This window comes from Haliaeetus leucocephalus, unplaced genomic scaffold (assembly GCF_000737465.1).
Source record: "Haliaeetus leucocephalus isolate CR32 unplaced genomic scaffold, Haliaeetus_leucocephalus-4.0 Scaffold184, whole genome shotgun sequence".
Classification (NCBI taxonomy): domain Eukaryota; kingdom Metazoa; phylum Chordata; class Aves; order Accipitriformes; family Accipitridae; genus Haliaeetus; species Haliaeetus leucocephalus.
In genome coordinates this window covers 6329577-6356605 of record NW_010972620.1, presented here as the reverse complement: position 1 = coordinate 6356605, position 27029 = coordinate 6329577, and the positions used below count along the sequence as shown (strand labels likewise).

At 43.8% G+C, this 27029-nt stretch overlaps 1 protein-coding gene across 1 annotated transcript; it reads left to right on the top strand.

Annotated features, from left to right (window-relative positions):
• Nucleotides 1-1524: 1524 nt before the first annotated feature.
• Nucleotides 1525-26532, top strand: RBM20 (RNA binding motif protein 20). Its single transcript, XM_010564761.1, has 13 exons — nt 1525-2520; nt 4752-4813; nt 4969-5060; nt 5408-5505; nt 9770-9913; nt 11300-11431; nt 13308-13387; nt 14214-14898; nt 16796-16894; nt 18353-19022; nt 21454-21573; nt 22336-22457; nt 26422-26532. The coding sequence occupies exons 1-13, from the start codon at nt 1525-1527 to the stop codon at nt 26530-26532; spliced, it is 3411 nt and encodes a 1136-aa protein (XP_010563063.1).
• Nucleotides 26533-27029: the final 497 nt, after the last annotated feature.

Genomic DNA, 27029 nt, shown 5'->3' with positions numbered 1-27029 from the left:
CATTTTTCTGGTAGGGGCATGAAAATGGCTGATGGTATCCCAGTGTACGCAGTACAACATACGGAGGGAGCACAGCCACGGGACAGTGTGTGTACATGTGGACCAGGCTGGCTCTGCTACAGATGATGCAGAAGGCATCTTGGAAGGGTGCGGGGGGGGCAGTAAAAGCAGGGTGGTGCATCCGCCTTGGAAGCTAGTGCTGCCTAATATTTTCCATTATAGCATTTCTCTTGCATTTAACTTTGCTAGACTTTACCCATTTTTACTTACTTTTTTCTGTTTTATGTTCGCCGAGTTTGATGGGGCGGAGGGAGGAAGGGTTGTCGGTGGTGCTGTGAACTGGTGAGATGTCCCAAAGGTGCTTCCCAAAGCCAGGAACCACCATATGCCTGAAAATACCATCTCCTATTTTCCCAGCTCTGGAATTCAAGCAGACAATTTAGTCATCATTTATTCATCCCATGTGCGAGACCTGAAGGAGAACACTCAATGCACCTCTAATTTCTAGAAAGTATAAGGACCTTGTTTTTTACCAGCTGGCACTGCGGAAATTTTGTGCTACATTCCAGCTGAACTGGGAAAACTCTTCAGGACAGTTTGTTCATAGTTGCTCCAGCTTCTGGCAAATATTAGCTTTTTTTCCTCCTCTATATTTGCATCTGCACAACAGGGAAACTACATACTTTGTTACAGAACAGGCTGCAGTGCAGATTAATTAAATGAGAACTGTAAACAGTTAAAATAAATACGTGTGGGGTATTTCATCTTGCTTTATGCAGCTAGATGTGCTAGGTGTGAAGCACCTACAGGGCTGGCTTTACGGTCCCATTTGATGTCCTTTTCTTCATATCCCCCTGCTCTGTGGGAAAAGGGAGTAATGTCAGCATCACAAAATCAGTCAGGAGCTGCAATGTCTCAGCAGGGAGGTAGGAGGTTGCATAAAATGCAGAAAAGAGAGAGAAAAAACGTAGATTTGGGGCTCATGTTGCCACTGTTCCTGGTCTCCATTAGAAGTGTGAGTCCTAGAGGTACTTAAAATGAGCTGAAGGCCTGATCCACAGGGCTGCAATGGGGGTTTTAAAGAGACATCTTTGGCACAGTTGTCTCCCTAGTAACTTTTTGATTGGAAGGGATGTGGCAGCAGATGTTGAAGGGAAGACGACAGGTTACGGCTACGTTGTCGGTCGCCGCCTTGCTTTTCTAAGCTTGCTTGGGTTTAGATAAGCTAAATCTCCAGAAGCGGCTGCGTATCCCATGCCAGCCTTTAGCCGGAGGTGAGCGCGGGCAGACGTCGGGCGAATTCGGCTAACCCAGATCCTGATCCTTTGCAGCGCTGCCAAGCTCCTGGAGAAGAATCCGTTCTCCGTCGGCGCCGCGAGCCCCCTGCTCCCCTCGCCGGCGAGCCTGCAGCTGGCGCAGCTCCAGGCGCAGCTCACGCTCCACAGGCTGAAGTTGGCTCAGACCGCCGTCACCAACAACCCGGCCGCCGCCACCGTCCTCAACCAGGTGCTCTCCAAAGTGGCCATGTCCCAGCCGCTCTTCAACCAGCTGAGGCACCCCACCGTGATGAACGCCCCGCAGGGCCACGCCGCCGGGCCGCCGCAGGGGCCCGGCATCGCCGGCGCCAGGTTCCCCTCCGGCGGCATTGCCTTTCCCGCCCAGAGCCCGGCCTTAGCCGCGCCGGGGAGCGGCCTGGGGCCTGTGCAGGCCCAGACCCCCAACGCCATCGTCGTGAACCCTTTCGGAGGCGTCATGGCTCCGACCTCCGGCCAACAGCCCGTGGTGGTGGGTCTCAACAAGGCGGGCGCCTCCACCTCCGCCGCCGCGGGGGGCTTTTACGAGTACGGCAAGCAAAACGCCGCCGCTGCCGCCCCTCAGGCCTACGCCTCGGAGGGGGACCAGCCCAGCCAGCACGGCTTCCTCGCCGGCGGGGCCCACGCAGGCTCCTCGGCGGCGGGGCCGTGCTACGAGGGTCGCTTTGGGGCTGCCAGCCAGCTGCAGCACGAGGCGGCGGCGGCGGCAGCCTTTCCCAAGGAGGCCTACGGGGCCACGGCGGCACAGCACGGGGCGGCACGGGCCTTCCCCAGCGACCCGCACGCGGGCTCCCATCCGAAAGGAGATCCCGGCCCCGTCTTGCACGGCAGCGGCGCGAGCAGCCAGTGGGAAAACATCCCTAATTTCCCCGGCCAAAACAAGCCTGACCTCGTGCCCGGCGACAGCCTGTGGCCGTCGGCGAGTCAGCAGCAGTATGAAATAAGAAACGAGCTCTACGACCCCGAGGAGCCGACACCTGACACAAAGTTCAGCGCGGCCGCCCCCCCCGCCTTCGGCCGCCTCAACCACAGCAAGCAGAGCTTCGGCAGCCCTCGCATGAGGCAGAAGGAGGAGCGGAGCGGCGGCGCGCCTGACCTGCCCGCCCGCTCCCTGCCGCCGCACCAGCTGGGCGACCTCCGCGGCGCGGCCCCCCTCCACTTCCCCCACGTCTGCGCCCTGTGCGACAAGAAGGTCTTCGATCTGAAGGTGAGTGGTTTGAAGGTGCCGCCGGGGCACGGTTCGGACCCTCGAAGAGGCTGCCCGGCCCTCGATCCGGCCACCAGCTCCTGCCACCCCATCGCCGCGGAGGTGCCCCGAGAGAACAAAGGGCCACAGTTTTGCTTAGGGCGTCGTGCATCTGTTTCACGGCGATTACTGGGGTTTCGAGGTCTGGTTTTGTTCCGCATCTCGCCGTGAAAGACGGTGAGATTACAGCGCTGGCGTGAGAAACGCGAGGTCTGGGCTGGGGTTGCAGCTCGTCTCGTGGCCCCGATCGAGGGGAGGAGGAGCTTACAGCCGATCCCCCGCTTCCCAAGCCAGTCTTGTAACCGCACGTCTGCAGTTTCATCTGCCTCTCCTTTTCTCTTTGCGTTTCTGATCCCAGAGGCTTCCTCCGAACAGCCTCGTGGAAGCAGCTTGCTTAAACGAAACAGTGCATTTTGATAAAATTATTTTAATCGTTCCTCTGTTGGGATCTCTTACTCCTTCTAGTATCTCTGAGGAAAATTTAGGGCTCAGGGTCCCCAGCAACGTTGGCCTGGAAGGAAGAAGCCACTCAGCACGTGTGGTGTCAACCACAGTCCCGCTTCTCTATTCATACTGCCGAGGGAGCTCCAAATTCAACCTCACCCTCAAGAAGCAGCTTCCCAGTTGACCAGAGAGCCTCCGTGCTGGGTCACGTTATGTAGGTCAGGTCTGGAAAAGGCCCCTTACAGGGCCCTCTGAGCCCCATGGCCATTCGTGGGCCCTGGCTGGGGTTGTTCTGGCCTCCTGGTAAGCCTTGCTCAACAAGTCCTCACGACCTTTTCCATCGCATCACAGGACTGGCACCTCACTGCAAAGGCATGTGTTTTCACGCTGACGGTGGCCTGACAAAAACATTGCGACAACATTTATACAGGAAGGAAGATGGCCAGCAAATTAAATAGTACCTGATACTTACACATGCTGGGGCTTTGGGGTATTTGGATATATATTTGCTCTTTCATGTTTCCCTTCTACTCTTCGAGGAGCTGCTTGCAAAATGGTTTGCTGTGGTTACTGCAGCTGCAGGGCTGGTCTGAAGTAGCCCCTGCCTAGGGCATGCTGGGCATTTCTTTTTTCATTAAACATTTAAAAAGGGCAGGGGAAATGTCATTACAGTGAGTTTCAGTTGATCTGTTTGTTGGTGTTTAACACACTGCCTCATTTGGATTGTAGAAGTGTAAATAGCTAAATGTACTTTAACAAATTTACTCATCTATGGAAATGAATAAGCGCTGTCCTGGCTGCTCTGTGTGCTGAGCACCTGTTGTGGTTTAACCCCAGCCAGCAACTAAGCACCACGCAGCCGCTTGCTCGCTTCCCCCCCACCCGGTGGGATGGGGGAGAGAAGAGGGGAGGGGGAGGAGAAAGTAAAACTCTTGGGTTGTCATAAGAACAGTTTAATAGAACAGAAAGGAAGAACATAATAACGATAATAACAATAATAGAATGACAATAATAATAATGAAAAAATTGGGATATACAAAACAAGTGATGTACAATGCAATTGCTCACCACTCGCCAGCTGATGCCCAGTTAGTTCCTGAACAGTGATCCCCCCCAGGCCAACTCCCCCTAGGTTATATACTGTACATGACATCACACAGTATGGAATACCCCTTTGGCCAGTTTGGGTCAGCTGCCCTGGCTGTGTCCCCTCCCAACTTCTTGTGCCCCTCCAGCCTTCTTGCTGGCTGGGCATGAGAAGCTGAAAAATATTTGACTTCGTATCAACACTTCTTAGCAACAACTGAAAACATCAGTATGTTATCAACAGTCTTCTCCTACTAAATCCCAAACATAACACTATACCAGCTACTAGAAAGAAAATTAACTCTATCCCAGCCGAAACCAGGACAGCACCTTCTTTATGGACATTGCAGGAGTTGAGGGTGCTCAGCACCTTGAAGGATGAGCTCTTGAGCTACAGTGAAGTAACTGAATTAATAGAAATATACTGGATTTAAAAACTAATACAGAGAAGCTCTCCTTTTGTAAAGCAACCTATATTTTAACTTACAAATAACGAATCAGTAATTGCACAGGGTGAAGGTGCGCTTGGCTCCAGCCACACAGTTTGATCGTCAGCATCTCAGTATTGTTTTTAGAATAAGGTAAACTGAATGGAGAAGCAATCTCTTTTAAATTTGTCTTAGGATTTTTCCTATGCTCATCATCTCTTTGTTTCAACGTAGGACTGGGATCAGCACATTAAGGGAAGTCTTCACATCCAAAAATGTATGGCTTTTTCAGATAAGTAAGTATTATTCTAGAGACACTCTTCCAACTGAATTTCTAACAGACCATCCCTTACTTCAGTGGCTTTACACCGGGAATTTACTGTCTAATAATTATGCTTTAATATTTATGGCACATATGCACGCTCCTAAAGTTCTTTTCTTTCTTTTCCAGCACTGGTGTCCGGTGTGTGTTAAGCTCAGCAGATGGAGCATTGCATTTATCACCAAATAATGCAGCAGTTTTCAATCCATCTAGTATCGAAGGTGAATGGTTGTATGTGCAATAGTTAAAACCATTTTTTTTAATTGAAAGGGAAGTCAGTCTCTGGGGAAAAGTGGACATTTTAAATGAAATCTGATACAAGTTTCCAAGGAAAGCTTTTTAGAGGTTGTGCACAGAAAGGCTAAAAGCCAATTCTGTGCTTTTCAAAGTATGAATTTATTTTTCTTTCAAACAATGGCTTGTTTTCACAGTACAACAAAACAGTGTGTATTTTGGTGTAGAGACTATGAAATTAATTACTATATAAATGGGGCATTGCTTACTGAGCACACTAATGCAATTAATGTAAGTCAAGATTTTCATGAAATGTGTGTAATCCATTATTTAGATTATCCACCAAATGTCGGCGCATCTTTTATCACTACGTCAGCAAGATCCTTTGGCCAGCCAGGTCCTACATTTTCTTCTCTTCCATCAGGGGTAAGAGTGAGTACCTACGCAAATTGATCTCCATGTTGAGATTCTTGTAGGAGCCACTTCTACTTACTGGAATTAAAACCATGAAGGCTTCCTTTTAGACAATAATCTGAATATTCAGTCTGTTATTTCAACTTCCCTGCAGCTCTTTTATGCTTTTAATTTTGGCCAAATCAGAACTTGATTGTAGTTTTTTATTCCAGTGCTAAAAGTTGTTTGCTTGTCAGATTTGGGAAGGGGCGTAAATGGTTCTGTGTGTATCTCACTGACTTTTTTTCCCCATTTTCTGAGTCTTTTTGACCCAGGAAGGTCAGCTTCAGCTTGGAATGAAGATTTGGATTAGTTTTTACTTACTCTGAGTACTGATCCCAGCAAGCAGCTTTCCATCTCTCCAGTTACTTATTTGTAGCAATTGCTCTCTGCCTCTCCCATGCTGGGGTCCTTCTCCCAGGTAGCAACAGTGGCAAAGGTAGTGGCTGCAGCTTCGCTAACCATTACTTCCCTGGAGGTCCCAGATCAATTCATTATACTGGACTAACTTTTTCTTAGTTTATATTTACATCATCTGCTGCTACTGGTAGCCTTTCAGCAAGTTTGCTTTGGTGGACAGCCTTCCATGGTTTAGGTTTATTAGCCCCCCCCAGCATTCAACACAGGTCCCCAGTTCTAATGCGCACTTGAATTCCTAGCCCAATAATCAAAAAATGCCAGAAAAAAAAAGGATAACTTAAAAGTGGTTCTTACACTGACAAAGCAGAAAGATTTTAAAAGGAAATAAAACCCAAGGAAAAAAAAAGGCAAATAATAGCAAATTGTATACATACTGGAAATACAAAGTTGTAGGGTTAAAATGAAGCTCAACATATATCAGAAAGCTATGATTAAAGCTGGAGACATCAAGGACTCATATTAGGGCGTTCACGGAATAGCAGCAGTAATCCAGGGGTTCAAGTTTTCATCTTGTTAGCTTTTGTGTATGTATCCTGATGTGGTCTCAGACACTCTGGAAAGCCAGGCTGAGTTGTGTCCCTGTGCCACTCCAGTTCACATCAGGCATTGCTCACAGAAAGGTCACCCAGATTTGTTTAATCCAACCAACTTCTACTGTGTGGTTTTGCTGTGCAAGAGGTTATTTGAAGGGGTTTTAGCTTCTGCCTGTCACAGACGCTGTGTGTGCAGAGGAGCAAAGAGCAGAGCTGTTCGTGACAGCTGCCTCCAAGGTCAGAGGTGGAGCGGCAGCGGGTGCAGAGGAATGTTCATTTTCATCATGTCTGTCAGCCTCACAACAAATGAAATTGCTGCTAATACCAGTATCATTTCTCCTTAGAATCTGTCACTATTTATCATTTAAGCTGCCTGCAGAAGTCCTCCTTCTGAATGACCTGCAGTCCTGTGAGAGAGAAAAGAAACAATAACTTTGATTTTCCTGGACACTGTAAATCCTCTTTTTCTTCAGAAGCTCATCAGGTGGACAGGGAGCTATATTAGAGGTGTTAAGATTGAGTTTGCCAGCTGTCATTCACTCTGCAACGGTAGTATTCACTTTCAGCTAAGCTGCTGCCATTTAACTGAGCAGTGGGAGGTTATACTTGACCCTGCATGTAATCATAAACAAAGTGTTCAGATTTCTGGAAGGGCTTGCTCTGTGCTATCCATCTGCAAATAACTCTATCCCTCTTCAAAAGGCAAATACAGTGCTAGAAGTCTTCACTCGGGCATGGAGAGCCATTAGCACTGGAGGGATGGGACTGTCAGTTTCTTATTATCTTTAGAAAAGGTTCATGCGAAGCTCAAGAAAGGGATAAAGAATTTGAAAAGCAAGAAACAAAAAAATCTGAAAAAAAAGCTGTAATAAAAAATAAATTGGATTGGTGAAATAATATGGCAAATGGTATGTGGTACATTTCACTGCTGTGCATCAAATTATTTTTGTAGTAGTTGTCCAGCTGCATTGGTAATCCCTTGTAGATGTCAGTTGCAAAGAAAGCTAACTCAGAGTCTTACTGAAAATTACATTCAACACTTGACACACAACAGCTCCTCTAACTTCCTGACTGTGGATATGGAAGGTGTATATTCCTTTTCTGGCTGTGATTTACAGCTCTATTTAATGAATGGATCCAATTTAGCTTCAATCAGCTGACAAGATTATTGCTTGGTACAGCCCATCGACTTCTGGTATGGGTATGTGACCACTTCTTAATCATGAATTACAGCAGATTTATGGCATAGCATTTTAATTTAAGCCATTGCCAATTGTGGGGAGGTGGTAACATCTTACAGTCGTTTGATTTAATGTACTGCTGAGCGCGTGTCTGAACATGGGCTCTGGAGCCTACATAGGGAACAGCTAAGTCTTTCTAGTCCCACAGACTCTTACAATACCATCTCTTAACATCTAACAAAACCAACAGAAGGTGCCAGGTGACCTGGGGTGTTCCTACATTGTTCCTACACTGGGACTGCATTTGCTGTCAGGAAAGCTCCTTTTCCTCTGCTAGCTGTTTGTATTCTGTTGTGCACTACAGGCTGCCTTGCCAGATGCACATAGACATTGCTTCCTTTTCTATTCAAGTGGAGTTGAGTTGCTTCATCTTTTTCAGGATCAGGTCTTTGTTGGTTTTATGCTAGAGAAAATACCTTACTTGTGGACTTTGGCACTTCTTTGAGTTACCTTAGGCACCTGGGCAGGCTCTGTAAGATGCAAGCTAAACAGCAGACCACTGTATAATACAGGGTCTTGCTGCAGCAAAAATACACAAATGGCTAAGTGGTGAAGCCAGGCGGGAAGGTAATGGGATGAAGGTGTAAACAAGATAACATTAGCTCTGTAACTTGTGAACTTGCTGACAAGCCAAACATTTGTGATGGATCCGGTGAACTTGATCCCACAAGATTACATGATTTGCATCTTTCCTTGAATGGCACAATTTTAACTGAAGGTAGAGTTACTTCTTCAGTAAAATCCTAACAGCAGAGGTCATAAACGAGGAAGTAATCTGGGAAGACTTAATCCTGTGTGAGCGATGTTTTGCATGTCATTAGCTGGGGTAAATTATGTTCCTCTCTGAGTATACCCTGATGCCTTTTTGCACAAGGAGTGTAGAGCCTGCTTTCCATGTCAGGGAGGCGGGCAGCTCTTTGGGAACTGCCCCAGCACTCCAAAATAGACTTCCACTCTTGGGAAGCAATTACCGCACCGGCGCCGTGTGCCTGTGCCAGCCCAATTTGGGAGCTCTGCCTCTCCGCATGTCCAGTGGTCACTATGCCCCCAGGGGAGAAGTCCCTCCTACTGCGTGTTGTTGCAATGAGAGGGGAAAGTAGTAGGTTTTCCAACCTGAGGTACAGCTGCGTGTCCTCTCACAAGTTAAATAGAGTCACTTTTACCCCCAGCCCAGTCTGTTCCACCTGGGCAGAAGGAGGATTTAAATTCAGCCCCTGCTATCGTGAACACCTCTCTAGTCACCTAAACTGATTTCTAACATCCATAAATTCAGCAGGGACTGCAGTGAGCATCTGTTTCAATTTCCAGGCACCACCAGGACCACGTAAATGGGCGTTTATGGAATACTTGAAAATACTTAATTTTGTGCATTACTTGCAAATTATCAGCTAAGGGCCTTTCACTCAGCAATAGTGCATGATGCCTTTGTGTGCGGGGAAGGCACAGAGCCCCCGATGCAGACCGACAGATGCAGACAAGCTGGGGAAGGCTGGGTGACTTGGCAGAGGAGCCGTAGGGGTTGTGCTGGCATCCCAGATGGGTACTGGCCCTGCAGGGAGCTTGTCAGGAGGGGCTGAGATCTCCCCATAGCAGGGGCACCCTCTGTCTCCAAACACTGAGTAGCCTCCAAACTCTTGCTGGTGCTAAGTACAGTGCAGTGGCCTGCGCCCGTGGCAGCCCAGCCCTCTGCTGTGACATGCCAGGGAGCTGAAGCCCTGGAGTCTGTAAGGTTTGAGGTGGCAAGTTAGCTTTTGCAGCAATAGTGTTAATCCTGTTTGAAGGAGAGCATCTCTTCTAGAAATCCTCTCTGGACTTTGTAATGTCCAGGAATGGAGACTCCATTGCAAGCTGCATTGCAGTTAAACATTTCCCTTCCCATTTTTATTTCTAAACCAGGATATTAAAATACAAGGTTTTAAAGAAGAATATTTGTCCTTAATAACAGGCACGCAGAACAGAACATTTCATTTTTTGCAGAAATGTAAGGTCTTATCTAGTGGATGGAATATCCAAGATAAAAACATCGTTTTGAGTTGTTTTTTTCCCCAGTTTCCCCAGAGGAAATCTACACTGGGTCGAGTTGTTCACATCTGCAACCTCCCCGAGGGAAGCTGCACAGAGAATGATGTCATTAACCTGGGCCTCCCATTTGGGAAGGTCACCAACTATATCCTCATGAAATCCACTAATCAGGTATTGTGCATTTGGGGTCACCAGTATTAATGTCTATTGGCATAAAGACATATTGTTATGAAGACAGAGTCTTTGGGGAAAATCTCTTTTTTTGTAATAGAAATATTTTGTAATTAAATAGATGAAGCCTGCTCTTAAAGTAAAAAAAAAATTGGTGTTCGCAGAATGAGATGATGGCATAAACATGACCACTGCCTTATAGTTGTTAAAAAAAACCCAGAAATCTCAATGAAGTGTTGTAAAACTGTGTTTAAAAAAAATAATTTTTTTTAAGTGAATAACTTGGCCACCTTCTCCCAGCCATTTGCTAGGATTACTTTCAGACTCCTCTTGTTCTGTTTTGGAGGTTTTTATTGCTTTTTTACTGCTACTCATAGAAGTGAACTGGGCATTGAAGAATGACTTGCACTCTAGTCTGATTCTGCTGTCTTACAGTGTTTGCTGAACTGTTGTTACAGCAGAGGCAGATCCTGCAATGGTGTAATTACAGTTACAGGCTGGAGTCGGAGCCCCCAGGCCATGGCTGCACTGGGTGATCTGGTGTGCACATGCTAAAGGAAGGCTGTGCTCTTACAGGGGACACTGACATCTCACTCACTCGCTTTTAATCTGTACTGGATTGTAGTAGAGCTCTTTCTTCAAGGTAGCTTAAGTCTGCCTTAAGTAGCTTAAGTCTACCAGTGGTAGGCTGGGAAGACTAGAAAATCTTCTCACATACATGCAGCAGACAATACAGATGGATGTAGAATCCATGCTGGTGGGCAATGTTTGAGATTGTAATGTTTCAAAATGAAGTCATTACACAGCTGTGAGTATACTCTTTGACCAGTTAAACTGGAGTCACATCAAATGCAATTTTCATGTAAATAAAAGTGCTAGTTAACATCATTCAGGTTTTTTATACTCTTTTTTTGGCTTTGTTCTGCCTGCTCATGCTCTGATGTTCTGCTTTTATCTGGATTCCTTGCAATTCTGCAAGACACAGCTGACAATCTTGGGAGCAGTGCATGCTGCAGCGTTGCAGTTCTGCATCCTGTCAGCAGCTGATCACAGTGTAGAAGCACCAGTGAGGAAGCGAGGGAAAGGAGATGTTTTCATATATTGAGAAAGATTAGATTCCAGTCATTTATTTTTTAACTAAACTGGCTTCTAAGGTTGCATATTGGCTTTAATAGCTGGGTTGAAATCATTATTTGAAGTTTAACGGAGGCTGAGCAATGGACTGTTACTATTTCAGCACCAGGGCTGGAAAGCTACCCAGTCTATACTATCAAGACATTTTGCATGAGAAGAATCCAAATGAAAATTATTGTGCTGCCTTTTCTCTCTTATACTTCATATTTTTAATTATGTAGTAGATTTTAAAGCTCTCCCCATTTGTGCTAGGCCTTTCTGGAAATGGCTTACAGTGAAGCAGCACAAGCCATGGTGCAGTACTACAAAGAAAAACCTGCTATGATAAATGATGACAAGTTACTTATTAGGATGTCTAAAAGATACAAGGAATTGCAGCTGAAGGTAAGATAGTCATTCCTGGTTAGATTTCCTGAGTTTCCATGGCACGTCCTGGAGAATACATCTAAAAATCTTTGCTGATTACTGATTTTTAATTAATGCTTTAATATTATGGAAAAAGAAATTAAGAAAGATAAATTAATGAATGTATGTTAACAGTCTTTTATACTTAGCTGCTTGCTCTTGTTCTAAATTTTAACTCTTGGAAGAGATCCCATTTTTTCTGGTCCTCTCATACCATTGTTTCAAAAATCCCTTCTGAGCTTCCTTCTGAGCAGGCTTCCCACATTGCTTGGTCTAACAAAGGTCTAAAACACAGCCATGTGTAGGATACAACATGTCAGCAAAAATAAGATGGTCCTATCCTTTCAGTCAGGCATTAAGCCTGAAGCAATGCTTTTCACTGCTTGCATGCTTGAGCTGTAGTACAATCTCCGTACCACACAGTGATGGCAGGGCTAAACATCACACTGATTTCTTTTTCTTTCTTTCTTGTGAATGACCTAAATTGAAAAGCAAGGGTTTTGGTTTTGGGTTTGTTTTTTTTTTACATAGAGCCAGAACAGAGCAATAATCTTCAGACTTTCTGTAGACTGTGTGACACCGATGATGTATGTGGACGCCTGAGGGATGTCCAAAAATCAGTGCTCTTGTAAGCATATTTATGGAAGCTTATGTACTGCCATGTATAATCCTAAGAGAGTATCTTTTTTTTCATGGAGACTTGGACTGGAACAGGCAATGCAGAGCTGAAAAGCTTCATATTGTATTATCTAACACAGCACAAAGTTATTTTATAAAATAACTCTGTACTGTTCCAAGAGGTTAAGGGGCCTTTTATGAGCCTTGAGGGAAAACAAGTAACTCAGATGGCTTGGTTTGACCTTTGGAAAAGTCTCTTTCTCTCCTGTGTGTGTATAATAGTTTAAGGAGACTTAAAGGAGTTGCCAAAAGTTCATAAACCAGGGCAGTCTTTCTTAGTGTGGTACGGTGAGGAGTTCAGATGTGAGGTGGTGGAGACTGTGCATCTTAACATAGAGGTGGACCAGGAATTACGCAGGCGAGTGTGGTAGCCTGCCTAGATTTCAGGAAGATGTTCAGCTTTTCCAGTGGCAGTTTTTCAGGTCCTGGAATTATTTTTCTCTGCACGAGCAAAAGCCCTTGCTCTTTGTTAAAAACAAACAAAAGTGCAACATGGAAGGGGGAATATGCATGAGCTATTTAGCACTACAGACTGCTCTGAGTTCCTGCATGATTATGTTGCTCAGCTGTGCATGCTCCAAGTGTTTGACAAATTGCATGCACTCCAGCCTGGAATAGTGCATCTTTTGTAAATGATCTTGAATCTCAACTAATCAACACTCCCAGTACACGTCTTTCTTGCACTTAGCTTTTCTGAAGCTCTTGTGTCTGAACATAGTCTTTTAGAGCTATACTCCAGAATGAGCTAAACTCTGAGATGAAGAGAAGGCAGTTCATTCCTAGAGGATCAGAGATAGGCTGCTATACACATTTAATTCAGATATTAGAAAAATTGTCTGGTTTGTTTTCCTCTTACATCCAATTCCTAGAAAATACTTGGTAGTGAATGCGTAACAGGGAAGGACAAGCTAGTTTTCAAAGCCTGTTAGAGCAGCCAAGTATGCAGAGACAGTGCTACAACAGAATGGAGCAAATTTTCCATTTGTATCATTTTACTGCTTTGATCCTGTTATTGAGATACCAGCTGCAGAAAAGACGGTAACCACAACACTGGAACCAAATATTTCTTAGTAGTAGTATAATTGAGTGATGCATGGATGCTGTTTCTTGAAGGACAAATCACCTATATTAGCTTGGAGAGTAGTGCAGCATGCTAAACAGTGTCTGTCTTATTTAGAAACCAGGTAAGAACGTGGCTGCTATCATCCAGGACATCCACTCGCAGAGGGAGAGGGACCTGCTGCGTGAAGTGGACAGGTAAAGTTTCTCCATAGTTTGAAACTGGGACCTGGATAAGTCTGTAAACCTGCAGGTAGAAAAAAAATTATCTGCATGCTTCCCCCTCTTATCTCATTTGCTTTCTTAATTTGGATTTCACTTCAAATCACTGTAAAAATAAAAGTCGGTACAATAGTAGGTACAGGGCCTATATAGTGAGATCAGATTGAAACCATGCATGTTATGAAAATAAATGAACTCTTTCCTACTGATGATGATGACTCAAAAAATATGCCTGGCGTGAAGAATGCACAAATGAAGCTGTTCCCCTCTCCTCCCCCTTGAGTGAAAAGCGTAAAGGCTGGGGCTGCTGTGAGACCTAGCGGGAAGAAGCCAGTTCAGATTAAAACGTATTTGGGTATATTTCTGATCTGCCTGACTTCTGGACCTTCCAGCAAAAATGGAGAGGAATGACAGTCCTAAAACATCTCCTTTACACAGGTGATCCGTGTCACTTTTGTCTCAGTGATGCCTTAGATGACTGAGTATTAAGGATACAGACATTAGGGTCATTGTAAAGGTATTAACATATTATAAGCTTTTAATGCTAAACCCCTATGAGACGCTTTTAAGAATGAATGAATATATTCTTGACAGATCTGTGGGGATTTAGTTAAGGTGTGTGGATATGACACTGCCTTTTCTCCTGTTCACTGTGTTTGCAGCTGCGCAGTGCTTGTCTGTGAAAGGCCTGGGGTCTCAGGTTCGCAGATGCCAGGGCAGTCCCCGTGTGTTTCCAGTGTGCAAGAACATGGTAGACCACAGTGGGTCAGCCAGTTACAGCTGTCTTTTCCCTCTTCAGCAGGTATGGCACGGAGAGGCCCCGCTCTCGCAGCCCCATAAGCCGTTCCCTGTCGCCCCGATCCCACACTCCCAGCTTTACTTCCTGCAGTTCACCCCACAGCCCAATGGGGACCGGCAGGACTGACTGGGGAAATGGGAGAGAGTCGTGGGATCAGTCCCCGTATTCTCGACGGGAAGAGGAAAGAGACAGCAGAGAATGGCGAGAGAATGGGGATGAGAAGAGGGACAGGACTGACACGTGGGTACACGAGAGGAAACATTATTCCCGACAGCTGGACAAGTTTGATTTGGATGAACGGATTGAAGGAGGCAGAGGGCACAGAGAAAAGTATTTAAGGAGTGGTTCCCCTGGCTCCCTTCACCCTTTATCTGGCTACAAGAGCAGGGAAGATGACTATTACCGGAAAACCTCTAAGTCAAAATCTGACAAGTTTCAGAGGCAGCTGCAGGATTTACCTGGGAGATCTAAGAGAAAGGAGGAGGCAAAGTTAAGGGAACGCAGGCATTCTTACAGCGAGGATGCTGCCAGGGAGGAGGCAGCTGAACAGAAGCACAGCAAAGCGTCTGAGGGCTCCAGGCAAAAACAAAGTGATAAGAATAAGGTGAAGAAGGCTGAAAAAGACCAAGAGGAACATGCTGCTGCTGAAGGCAGTGATGTGAAGGAAACCAAGCCTCCCGAGAATGAGGTAAATAGAGATCTCAAACTGTATGTGAGAAGGTGGTAAATACTAAAGTAATATATTTTCTGAAATATTTTAGATCAGTTGTGTGGGTGTGGTACTGGTGACATGCAATGTTTTGCCATGGTAAAATCAGGGAATATAGTCCTAGAGGAGATCTTGGGAGGTCATCTTGTTTACGTCTTTGCCGGGATCATGCAGATCTATTACACTGTTGCGGTGTTGGGTACATGGGTGTTGTCTTTCTGTGTCAAGCACAGAACCTCTGGGTAACCAGTGAGGTGAAGGGGACAGACAACTAAAAACCAAGTGACAATCTGCTGTTTGCATGCACATTGTGTGTGCAGGGGCAATTGCCCCGCTGCTCTCTCTTCTACTTCTGTGCAGAATACCCCATAGCTGCTGTCTCTGCCTCCATCACCTCTTTCCTCTGCCTGTGATGTGGATTGAGTTATCTGGGAATGAAGTGGTATTTTACAGGGATACGCAATATTTGTAGGACAATCCAGGGAACTGGTTGTTCTAGTGCTAAAATGGGGAATGAACTTTTAATGAGGAACATTTTCTTTTTGGTCAACTCAACAGAGCAGTTGGATTCTATTAATCATATGTCCCTACCCTCAGCTGTGGCAGGGATAATTCACACCACTCCCTTCAATGTGCTGGCAGGAATCTCTTCCCATGGCAGAACCCCTGAATCAGCTCACCTGTAAAATTATGGGATCTCTGGAGACGTACTCCCAGTCAGTAAAGTGGCAGCATTTGTGGCTTTGATTCTCCCCTGGGAAAAAGTGAAGAGGGAACAGATCAAGATGCCTCATTCGCTCAGTCCCAGTACAGCCCATGCTCATATCCCCACCCTATGGGGATCTTGTTACTGGCTCTTGGCCACCTTGCCTCCCCCAGTCCCCCCTGGGGATACACTGCCGTCATCCACCCCCGGGCACGTGGGCGCAGCAGGCTGCAGAGCTGCTTTGCTGACCAGGGGTCCATCTCTAGCTTGTGACTTTGTGCTGCCAGGGCCATCTTTGGTTGTTTTTAGTTGACCATGTGTTCATTCTTCTCATGTGGGGGCAAGGTTGGTGGAAATCTTTAGATCTCGTAACTCAGCCAGTCTCTGTAACAGGCAGGAACACTACTTCATGCCATAGATATGTGTGTCTGTACCACCTTTTGTCATCTTTCTGCTTTGGCTGGTATTTCACTGTGATGGATGGTTGCTTGGGATGAGATGTCAGAGAGAAATGTCAGACAGCATCCTAAATCACCAGTGTTGCACACTCCTCTGTGTGTTTTTCAAGTTACTTTAAAGTGGCTTTGTTAAAGGCATGCCTCTCCAGGGACTACTGCTAATAATTTATTTTAAAAGGAAGAAGTAGGTTTGAATGTCTTGAACTCACACTTTTGCTTCGCCCCTCTTTTACCAAATGCCGGGTAGTACTGTGGCTTTGTTCTTCCAAAGTATGGACTGTGCAAGCAGTTGCATTCTCAGCTGATCCTACATCAATAAACAAAACAGTTGAGGTCTTTTGCAGAGTTTTAACACTGCTGCTCTCCTTACCATGTCTGAGCCAATGTAACAGATGTGGATAGAGAACAGAGGAGTGGAGGCTGGAAATTTTAATGAATTCACATTCTCCCCCACCTGTCTTCTAGCCAATTCTATGATATAAATTACAAATCTCTAATTTTGTTTAAATTTCTTTTTCTTAATTCTTATTTATGCAGCTTTGCTAATGGAATCCAATTGTTGGGTCTTTTCCCACAGCCTAGTTGACTTGCATAAACTTTAGAAATAAAGAATGTGACCTTGTGAGTGACTTTGCTTCCCTAAACCCAGAATAGAAACATACTAGAGCACCACTGTGTGTTGCTATACATGTATATGTTGTATTTATTTTAGCTTGGAAAAGAGGAGCAAGTTCCAGAGAAGAGCTCACCTTCAGCTGATAAACAAAGAAAAGAATCTGGAGAGATTCTGGAAAACACAAGAAAAGAGAAGGTTGGTGACACATTGTTGGTGCAGCTTCCACAACAAAATGAGTGAAAACCCAGGTTTGGTAGCATGTTCTCCCAACTGAAATATTAAACCCCCGTGGAAAGGCATGTAAAGGGGTTGTAGAAGGGGGTTGTCTAAATTAACTTGCCTTTTCTTGACCTCTGCTTTAAGGGATAGCTTTTCCTGAAGTCTCCAGAACTTTTTTTAGTTGCTCTTTGCCGATGTACATTGCTTCACATGCATAGCCCTTGGCACTGGCAACTGTAAGTAACGTATGCCCAAGTGAACTGTGTAACTTTGTGAACCGTGCCCAAAAATAGGAGATGCGGTCAGTAAGTGGAGAAGGAGGGGACTAATGATGAAAACTTTTCAGCACATTGGCCTTAAATGGGCTGTAGATAGTAGCCTCTTCTGATTGTTTCTGGTTTTAATTAAATAATGTCTTTACAGCACCCCTACTGCATCATCACAGTTGGGGACAGCAATGTCCTTGGAATTTCTCCAGCTTCATATCTGTAGGGTCATGGGTTGATGGTCAGATATGGAAGCTATTGATATCTGTTGCTGTAGAAAACTGATCTCCTGGCAAGAACAGTGTCAACTCCCAGAGTTTTCGTGCTGTTTTAGGATTCTAGGAGGGGAAGTGTGGGAATGGCCAAACAGGAGGAGAATCCAGATTATTAATAGATTATGTGTACGCGATGAGTCTGGGAGTTGAAATCTAAGCTGCAAGTGTGTCTTAAAAGTAACATATACCTTATCATTCTAATACTTCTGAAGTCCAATATTAGTGTCTGAGTTCTATGTCTATAACTGCACGTATGAGGTATTTCAGATTATGTACCTTGGAGTATAACTGTAAAACTGCTTTTTCTTAAGGTCTAGACCAATCTCTGCCAACACAGTCCCTGGCAGAGGGCTCTTGCTGGTGGAAGTAAATGACTGCAGAAGGTAGCCATGTTTTCTCAGTCACCATAGGAATTTAAAGGACCTAGTCCAGCAAAGTGAAAGCCACAGTGGCTAGACTGGGGTTCAGTATGTTCTCATTGTGCTGCCTATTTCTCGCCACCCTGGGATGGAGGTAGAGGAAGGGGAGAGATTCTTTTCCTTGGGGATCACATAGTAGCATCAGTTGCATAATAAAGTATAACAAGTTGTACCTTGTTCTACTGTTACAGAATAGTAAGAAGCAGGAGACTGGAGAGACTGTAATCCCCAAGGCAGTTACAGAATCTCCACAAAGTGAAGTTTATGTGATAATTAAAAAGAGATCGCTTATCCTTGTGCATAAGGTTTAAAATCACAACACCAAGGCATACTGTTCTTTGAAACTAAAATACAAGAGGGGTTAGGCATGGCCAGATCAAAGTTCTTCCCTGGTTACTATTGTTCAAAGCCCACTTTTTAACAGTGATGATCTGTAATCACTGATCTCTCAAATGTTTTGCATCTTTGTGACAGGACCGAGACTGGGAGAGTGGAAGTGAGATAGAAGGTGAGACCTGGTATCCTGCTAACATGGAGGAATTAGTGACAGTAGATGAAGTGGGAGAAGATGATTTAATTATGGAGCCTGATATAACTGAGCTTGAAGAAATAGTACCAGTTGATCAAAAAAATAAAACCGCTTCAGAAATATGTCCCTGTATGTCAACTATGTTAGAACTGAAAAATGATCACAGCCACTTAATCAGGAGTGAAGACAAATTTGCCCATAAAGCTTTAGAAACAAACTTCAGATCAGCAAAGGGCAGTGTAGCTTCTAGTGGCTGTCAGGATGATGAGGAGGATGATGATAATGATGATGCTGTAACTGAAGCATCAAGCCTAAATCTGGACCCTGAGCAGAAGCCAGAGGAATTGCAAGAAGACCAATCTGCTAAGGAGTCTGATCCCCAGCAGAAGGAAGGAAAAATCGATAAGAGCTCTGACACTCGTTTAGAGCCCGAAGATCACCATATACCTTCTGTTGCTCTGAAAGAAGAGACTCTCCAGCTCCCTGATACATTTATAGATGATTACAAACAGATGGGATCACAAGGAGCTGAGAGCAGAGAAGTTATGGAAATGCTTGTTAAAAACGCTAGTGAGGAAACAAGACACGGAAGCCAAGAGTGTCCAGAGGCCAAGGGTAACTACTGTTTTTTTTCTTTTCAGCCTGCAGAAAGCCTTGCATGTTTTCTCTGACAGTAGACTGAAATTTATTGCTAACAAGAATAAATGTTGCTAATAGTATCAAGACTTGTCCTAGGAGTGGCTCAGTAAAAGAACCCCAGTGCCTTTCGCCAAGCTAAACCATTAGAGGCTCTTAGCTGAATAGTGTAAAGGAAATATGATAAGCAGCTTGCAAGCTTTCTGAAAGGCACAAGCTTCTATAATTGTCATGTCAAGGTTCACATGAGTTTAGCTGAACTCGTTCAGTGCCCTGCTAAATTTATTTTGAATTGTCAATGAAATGAGTGACAGTCTCTGAAGGTCAACAGAAAAGCATCTGTAATGTCTGGCTGGCTCTTGGACAAGGTGGGTATTCCTACACAACATACTGAAGCCTTAGTAACATGGAAATCATCCATAGATTGTTACTTCTCAGTCCCTGTTCACGCAATTATGTGCCTTTTGTCAGGACTTGCCTTAACATCTCCAGTTATCTGCTGCATGCTGTCTTTAATACAACTGATAGGACATGCTGTGAGATAATGCCAATAAATGTAATCATAGCTGCCTATTAATATTTTAGCTGTCAGGAAAAAAAGGGTCTTGAATGTCTGAAAGTGAGTTCAGTTCCTCATCACACTTTCAAGTGAAACTTGAGCAAATGGGCTGTATATAATGAGGTGAAGTGGAAAACAACATAGACCATATTGGCCAGGAATGTTCTTTTTTGTTGCTACTGGAGCCCATGTGATGGAGAAGGGGTTGTGAACAGAAGTTGATGGAATATTTTTGAGGGTGCAATGTTCCACCAGAAAAATGCTGGAACATTTAATGTGAATGTCTTTATTTTGAACTAACTTCTTCCTCCATGACAGATTTGAAACTCGCTCAGTTTTCAATACTTACATATTTGGCCTGAAGACACCTTGCCAGGCTTTGCATATTTGGGGCTGGGGATGGCAAGGTTGGCCCCCTTGGGCTGCCCACTTCACGGGCAGCCAGCTGACGAAAGAGAGGGGTATCCCAAGAGCATAGTTACTTCGGTGTTTTCAGCATCTCAGCTTCCAACTTGCCAGCAGGGAGCCTGGAAGCTCCAGGGCAGCTTGTGCTTCCCAGGTGCCTTGCATGGACTTGATATCTGGGATCTGCAGTGCAAGGCTCTAGGCTCTCTGCCAATGCAGCTGCCAGCTCAGAAGCCCAGAAATCAACTTAAGTGGGACTTCAGTTGCTACAAAGGCCCTGGGTGTCTTAAGAAGAGCTAACTGAAGCTTGCACGTTTTGCAGGATCTCTGTTGCAGATTTGGAAACCTGGGATGGGCTTAAAGTTAACTTTAAAGCCGACTAGACAGGATTTCATATTATTTTCTTTTAAATCATGTAATAGACATATTTAAAACAATGAAGAAAAATTAATTCTCATGGCCAGAACTGGCAGATCTTTGAACTACAGACTTGAAAAACAAGAAGGGTTTCGTTTGGGCAAAAATATATTTGTTTTATGATAAAATACATCCCTTATCTAGGTGAAATCTGCAATGCAATAGAATTTTGTCAGTGTAAGGGAACGAGTTCTTCGACGTAAGAACTGAAGAATAGGAATCAGACCAGTTTATCTGTAATTCTGTTGCTCTGTGATAACAAATTTCTCTTTTTTAAACAAAAACAATTCACATGTTGGGAAGGGAGAGCATCTGTTCTTTTGACTGGCTTTATCTGGCTCAGCAAATCAATCCACTGTTTTCTACTCCTTGAATCTCCTACCTGTGCCCATTAATGTCAGTCAGCAGGGACTAACCAATCCATCCCTACTGGCCAGGAACCAAAATCTTCAAGTGGCCAAGAGCCATAAAGCAGAAACTACCCCTTGGAGAGCTGAGGATGGGAAAAGAGTGGCTCTGGGGAGAAGATGACCACGGTGCTGCAGGGGTCCTACCAGAGGAAGGTTTGCTCTGCCCACACAGCTCCTTAGACACCTTAGACAGTTTGGGGATTTACTCTCAGCAGGTCCTGCTGTCCCCCCCTTTCTCAGCAGCCTCTGTGTTAGCCCAGCTCCATCCCTGGTCATACAGTACCATACGTGCTTACAGAGCTGCAGTCGGACCATGCTTGTGCCAGAGGCATGTATAATGTTATAGATCTATTTGAAGATTAGAATATGAAAAGAAAAAAACATAATGGATGTGAAATTAGAAATAGAAAAATGGTCTACTGGGAGAAACAGGGGTGCTGCACAGTGTAGTGCAGCTGTTGGAGTTGCACTGAGTGGTCCTCTGATTTGAATGGAAAAGCATTTTTTCCAGATTTTACTTCATTTCTAGATCCACCCAGAAAGTGTTCCCAAGAAGTTTACCAACGTCTCTTTAAACTAATAAACTATTTTCATTCAATACATTTATTCATTTGTTAAGCAAATTCTAGGTACCTGGAAATGAGATCTCTGGAATACCCGGAGGTAGAGTCTAAAAGAAGGCACTCTCCGCCAGGCTGGGAACAAGAGGACGTCTTCACTGAACTCAGCATTCCCCTGGGTATGTTCAGATGCCCAGGCTGCCCTCAGCCTGCAGTGCTGCCCACTGCAATACCTAGAGCTTACAACAAGATGTCACTTTAAGGCTACTTGCTATGTTTATTTTTCAGAACAGATGTGAGGAGGGTGAAGGCACAGGGTATATGACAGAGGGGTAGCTGTTGAAAGAAATAGGCTTTCGATTATAGATCATTGCTAATTTCATTCAAGATGAATGGCAAAAGATTGCTGTTAATGTTGATGAGATGAAATAAGTTCCTTTGGACTACATGTGGAATATATATGAAAAATACTTTGTAATGTAAAAGTCTTTGTCATAAAAGTATTGCTTATACTTTCAGTAAAAGCAAAAGTACTGATTTTACTGTGTAAACACTGATCATGAGTAAAACACCTGGAAGAAGTACATCCTAAAGAGCAATCTTTGTAACTTAAGCATGTATTTATTGCTAATAAGTACTATTGCTATTCTAGCCCTTGAGGTTACACAGTGAAGTTTCCAGTCAATATTATGCGCAGGACGGTACATTTTTAAATATGTATAATAGCTATGAGAGAAGTGGAAGGTCTATTTGCAATGCACAGGATTTTAAACTGCAGCTCAGTATTGCAAAGTTAGGGAAATCAGAGAAGTGAATCCAGGATTCAGTCTTCATATCTATGCCATTTAACTAAACAGCAACTTTTTTCTTTGAAAACAAGTTTATTGTGGAGGGGAAGGGTTTCAACTGACATTTTAATGTAATTCAGAATTTCTCAATAGGTGTGGAATTTGTGGTGCCTAGAACTGGGTTTTACTGCAAGCTCTGTGGACTCTTCTACACAAATGAAGAGACAGCAAAGACAAGTCACTGCAGAAGTACTGTTCACTACAAAAATCTTCAGGTAAAAACACACTTGAAGCTAGCTAACAACCAGCTCATGGGGTAGATTATGTGTTAAGACAGATGATGCTACAAAAAATTAGGTTTTATTCTGTGGACAGAATTCAGATGAAGTGAAATTTAGATAAGCAAAACTCTTCAGTAGTTCCAAATGTTAGCCCACTAATTTCTCACTCCCAGATCCTTGAAATCAACTTCTGGATCATAAGTAAAATGGGGCCAGGTGATAATTTGATATTCTCATCTAAATTTGGTCCTTGTCACTAGCACAGCTTGCAGCTCAGATCTTTAATTCTCTGTTCTTGAGGGTCCCAGATGTTTCTATCACTGGGAGTCAGCCCAGCAGTAGCCTTTCTTATTTCTTAATTTCAGGAGCATTAAACATGCCACTTGTTTAATAATGTTGCCAGACTTATTTTTGCATTAGCGTGAATTTCTGCAGCATGTTTCAGCATGCAGTACTTTGTGACGCACAGGCTCTCCAAGGCATTTCCTGTGACCTGCTGAAATCACCTCCCTGTGCTACAGAACAGCATGGCAGATCAGCCACGCAGAACACCACTACTGAATAATTTCTATAAGGATATGCAGAAGCATGTCATTACTTGTATGGTTTCCATAAGAATATACCATAAGCATATCAGCACTTGATAACAGCACACAGAGACCACAGGTGCTTGCAGTTCAATTAAAAGACCCTACCTTTATCATTTTTCAGATGCACAGTTGATAGTATCAGTCATGACAGCATGAGCATTAACTGCCCTTTGCTGAGGACTCCTCAGAGGAGGTAGCGTTACCTCTCATCTCGAGTCCCTGCCTGTGTGCAGGGTGTGTACGCTGCAGAAGACGCTTTTGTTGGCATTCGCATACTCTTAGCAAAAGTCATGAAAGAGCAAAGCAAAGCTGCTCCTTCTTTCTCTGTTCCTTCCCTCTGCCCATAGTAAATGCTGGAGCTCTGCTTCTCTTCAATTAACACTATCTTTCCCTAGCTGGCTAGTAGGTATTGGCTTTTCTAGTGACACTCAGAGTCAAATAATGTCTCTGGGAGAATTTTCTTCTTCACTCTCCTGAAGTTACCTAGTTGTAATCATACAAAGGCCTCTGGCTTTCAAAGGCTGTGCCTGCAGAGCTGTGATGCTTGCTTATAATGGATCCTTCAAGTGTAAGCTTGAAAAACAGGTGCCCAGTTTGCATGCCTTTTTTTGCTTCGTACAAAAAAAATCCAGAGGGATTCACCAGAGGTGGCACCACTCGGTGCAGGCTATGTATCTCATGTGAGTCTGTCCCAAAGAAACTTGTGCTAAACCAAAGATTGCAACTCCAGCCCCTGACCCTGGCAACTGGTCCCATGGAAAGAAGAGGGATTTTTCTCGTTTTCTAAGTAATTTTGTTAAAGTCATAGGAAAAAAGGTCCAACTAAAACTGAGTCAGTGTGAAAAAAAAACTCTTTTTCTCCCTGTTAAGATATTTCCCATGAGCACTGTGTAGATACCTAACACTGACTTGAGATAAAAGAACAAAGACCACAAAAGCTGTTAAAGTTAAGTCCGTCAAATATGGTAATGAAAACAGACTGTTCTGTTGAGCCATACCTCTTATCTTGCTAAATGGAGGAAATAAATGTCTCATCCAACTTTTGCCCACTCAGATGGAAACTCCGTGAATTTTAAGTAATTGTTCTCTACCAGGACCCTTTTAGTTGCAATAATGCTTATTTATGCAGCCTGCAAAAAATGTCAGTCTTCCCCTGTGATGATGCAGTTTAATGAGTGTATCCACCAACATCAGAATTATGGACTCTTACTGTATGTGAAACTATGGGACTGCTGCTGCAGACTTTCTGTTGTCTTGCCTACATGACAATTACCATTGTCCTATGACAATGACATTGTCCCAAATGCTCTCATGGCTATGAGTCTTTTATAGTTGATTTGCTACTTGCTGTCTTTCATGTGATCTCCTTGGAGCCACATCCAAAATATATGTTCAGTGTTTGGATTTGAATGCAAAACTAAACAGTTTGTTTACCAGTTTTCTTTGAAAAGCCTTGCTTAGATGATGATGATTTTGTCTTGAAGTAAAATAGTCAACTTCATCTGAGTATGGTACCCCCTGAAGAACAGCAAACACTGAAAAAAATTCAACTGTTTCTTTGTCAGCCTTGCAGCCTTTTTGTAATTTTTCCATTCTCTTCAGCTTAAATGATTTTCCCAGGTGATATTTATATTTACAGATCCAGTGCATTTTCCATGTCCAAAAAATCCATCATTTGGCCATCCCTCCCACTACTACCACAAAAAGCTGTCAGATTTGTCTGTTGTAAGCTACCTTGACAACTCTGCAGCTTTTTATCCTGTTTTCCACTGGCTTTATGTAGTATTCTTCAAAACTCTTACTTAAATGAAAAAATACTTCTTCCTTGACTGTTATTTTGCTATAAATTAATCTGAATGTCTGGCCTGTGAACTTCAAAACTGGTGTTTGTAGTTGTCAAGATAGCTGACAACATCAGCTAAAGGTGGTGGATAAACCTCAGTCTTATTTTGGTGGGTAATCATTAAAAACCAAAAATGCATGGGTTATCATCTGATCCAATGACAAGCGTTAGTGATTTATTAAAGTTCATGGTGTACGGATCATTTCTCCCAGCCTTTATGGACCCTATATCTCTGTATACTACTGTAACATTTACTCTGGCTTTCTGCCACATGGAATTTTGTACCCAGGGATCAAGACTGAGAGTTATGTAAGTTCCACAGCCAAATCTCTATTCAGAGCAAGAAGGGTCCAGTTGTCATTTTGTCACAGGTATATGCCCATTCATTACCATTACTGAGTCCCCTTCAGATGTACCTCTTACATCGAAAACTTGTATTTATGTGAGACAACCTGGCAGTCCTAACACAGCCCTTAGTTTTTTTACATCCATTTCTCATTTCACCTCTGCCCCATGGATGCCTAAGGGTAAACTGTACTCTGGGGGGATCTCGCAAGTAGATAAAATTTTGCAGTGATGCGAGATAGTCTTTTCAAAACAAATCAGAATGAATAATCAGCTAGAAAAGAGAGTTTTATGATCCTAATAATATGCAGGACAGTTATTCTTCCACGTGCTGTAAGTCATTAATAAGAACGTCTCTACATTATCATGTGGGAATTTCCCATGTGTATCTCTAGACTAGCTGCTGCTGAAGAAGCTTCTTTCCATCCATTTCCAGGTCTGTTGACCTTGAATTAATCTTTAAGCACCATTTCCAGACCCACAGCACTTCATCGTCCCTTTTGCGTGCAGCTCTGCCAACCAAGAGCACTGCCAAAAGGCTGAAAGCCTCACTGGTCATGTCTGTATTTTTAAATCACGCTGAGTACTTAAAGCACTGAAAGGCTTTATCTTAGCAAAACACAATAAATGTAAATACTCTAGCCAGACTGCTAAATTGTGTTCATTATTATTGAGTTTGATTATTCCCTTAAAACAAATGTTCTTGTGCAAAAGGTCTATCTCTGAACTGGACATGCTGAAAATGTAATACATTTGCTTTAAATTGTGACTCAGAAACTGCATCTATTTTCTGACACACCAGTCTTATACTAGCACAATTCAGTTGACTCAGTGATTCAGTTCCTGACCTATAGCATATGGGAGTAGAGAGTTCGCAAGGAGAAAAGGTGAGGTCTAGTTACACAAACTGACAGGGGGTCATGGTCCTCCTGGTTCTGTCACCAGTTCCCCTTGTGGCACAGAGTAGATCACTGAACTTCTGGGGCTCTCCACGTGTGCAGGTAGTTTGCCTGACACAGCTATATTTCCTGGCTTGAATTGTCACCAAAATGGGGCTTCTATGTGCTTTCTTCTCTTCTGAGATGCTGCGAGAGTGTGAGAGCTCTGAAAAGGCATAAAGCATCTCATGTTGAATATTTTCAGTTTTGGTAACGATGCTTTGTTTTTTATGTGATTGCAGAAGTATCTATCCCAGCTTGCAGAAGAGAGCCTGAAAATGAAGGAAGAAGGCAGCCATCTGCCTCAGGATGACACTGGCATTGTTCCTCACTTTGCAAAGAAAAAACTGTGATGCAGATGAACTGGAAGAGCTAAAATGAGTGAATGCTGATACTTTATTTTTTTTTATTTCTATGATATAACTGTCAATTTGCACTGTACAGAGGAGGGGAAATAAAGAGCATGTTCCATGCATCTATGCCCAGAGTGCCATTAAAAACCAAAATGCCTGAAACTGTTTCCCACGGTGAAGCAATGCTGGCATATCTGTTAAGAAGTGGAGCAATTCTTTCTCACACTCTGTGTGCTGGGAGTGGTTTCCTAGATTAAATCAGAATTCTCAGGGATTCTTGAAGTTTTAATTCTGATGTGACACATGAGGTCAGGTGGAGTATTTAGAAGCACTCAGCATCCTCCAGTGGTCACTGGAAGGAAAGGAGATGTGACTATAAATAGGCTTTAATGTTGCTTAAAATATCTTCAGCCATTTCACTCCTTGCCCCACCGAGAAGTAGAATTTGCATAGGACATCTAAAGCCATTGTGCTAAAACTAGTCAGTAGATGGCATA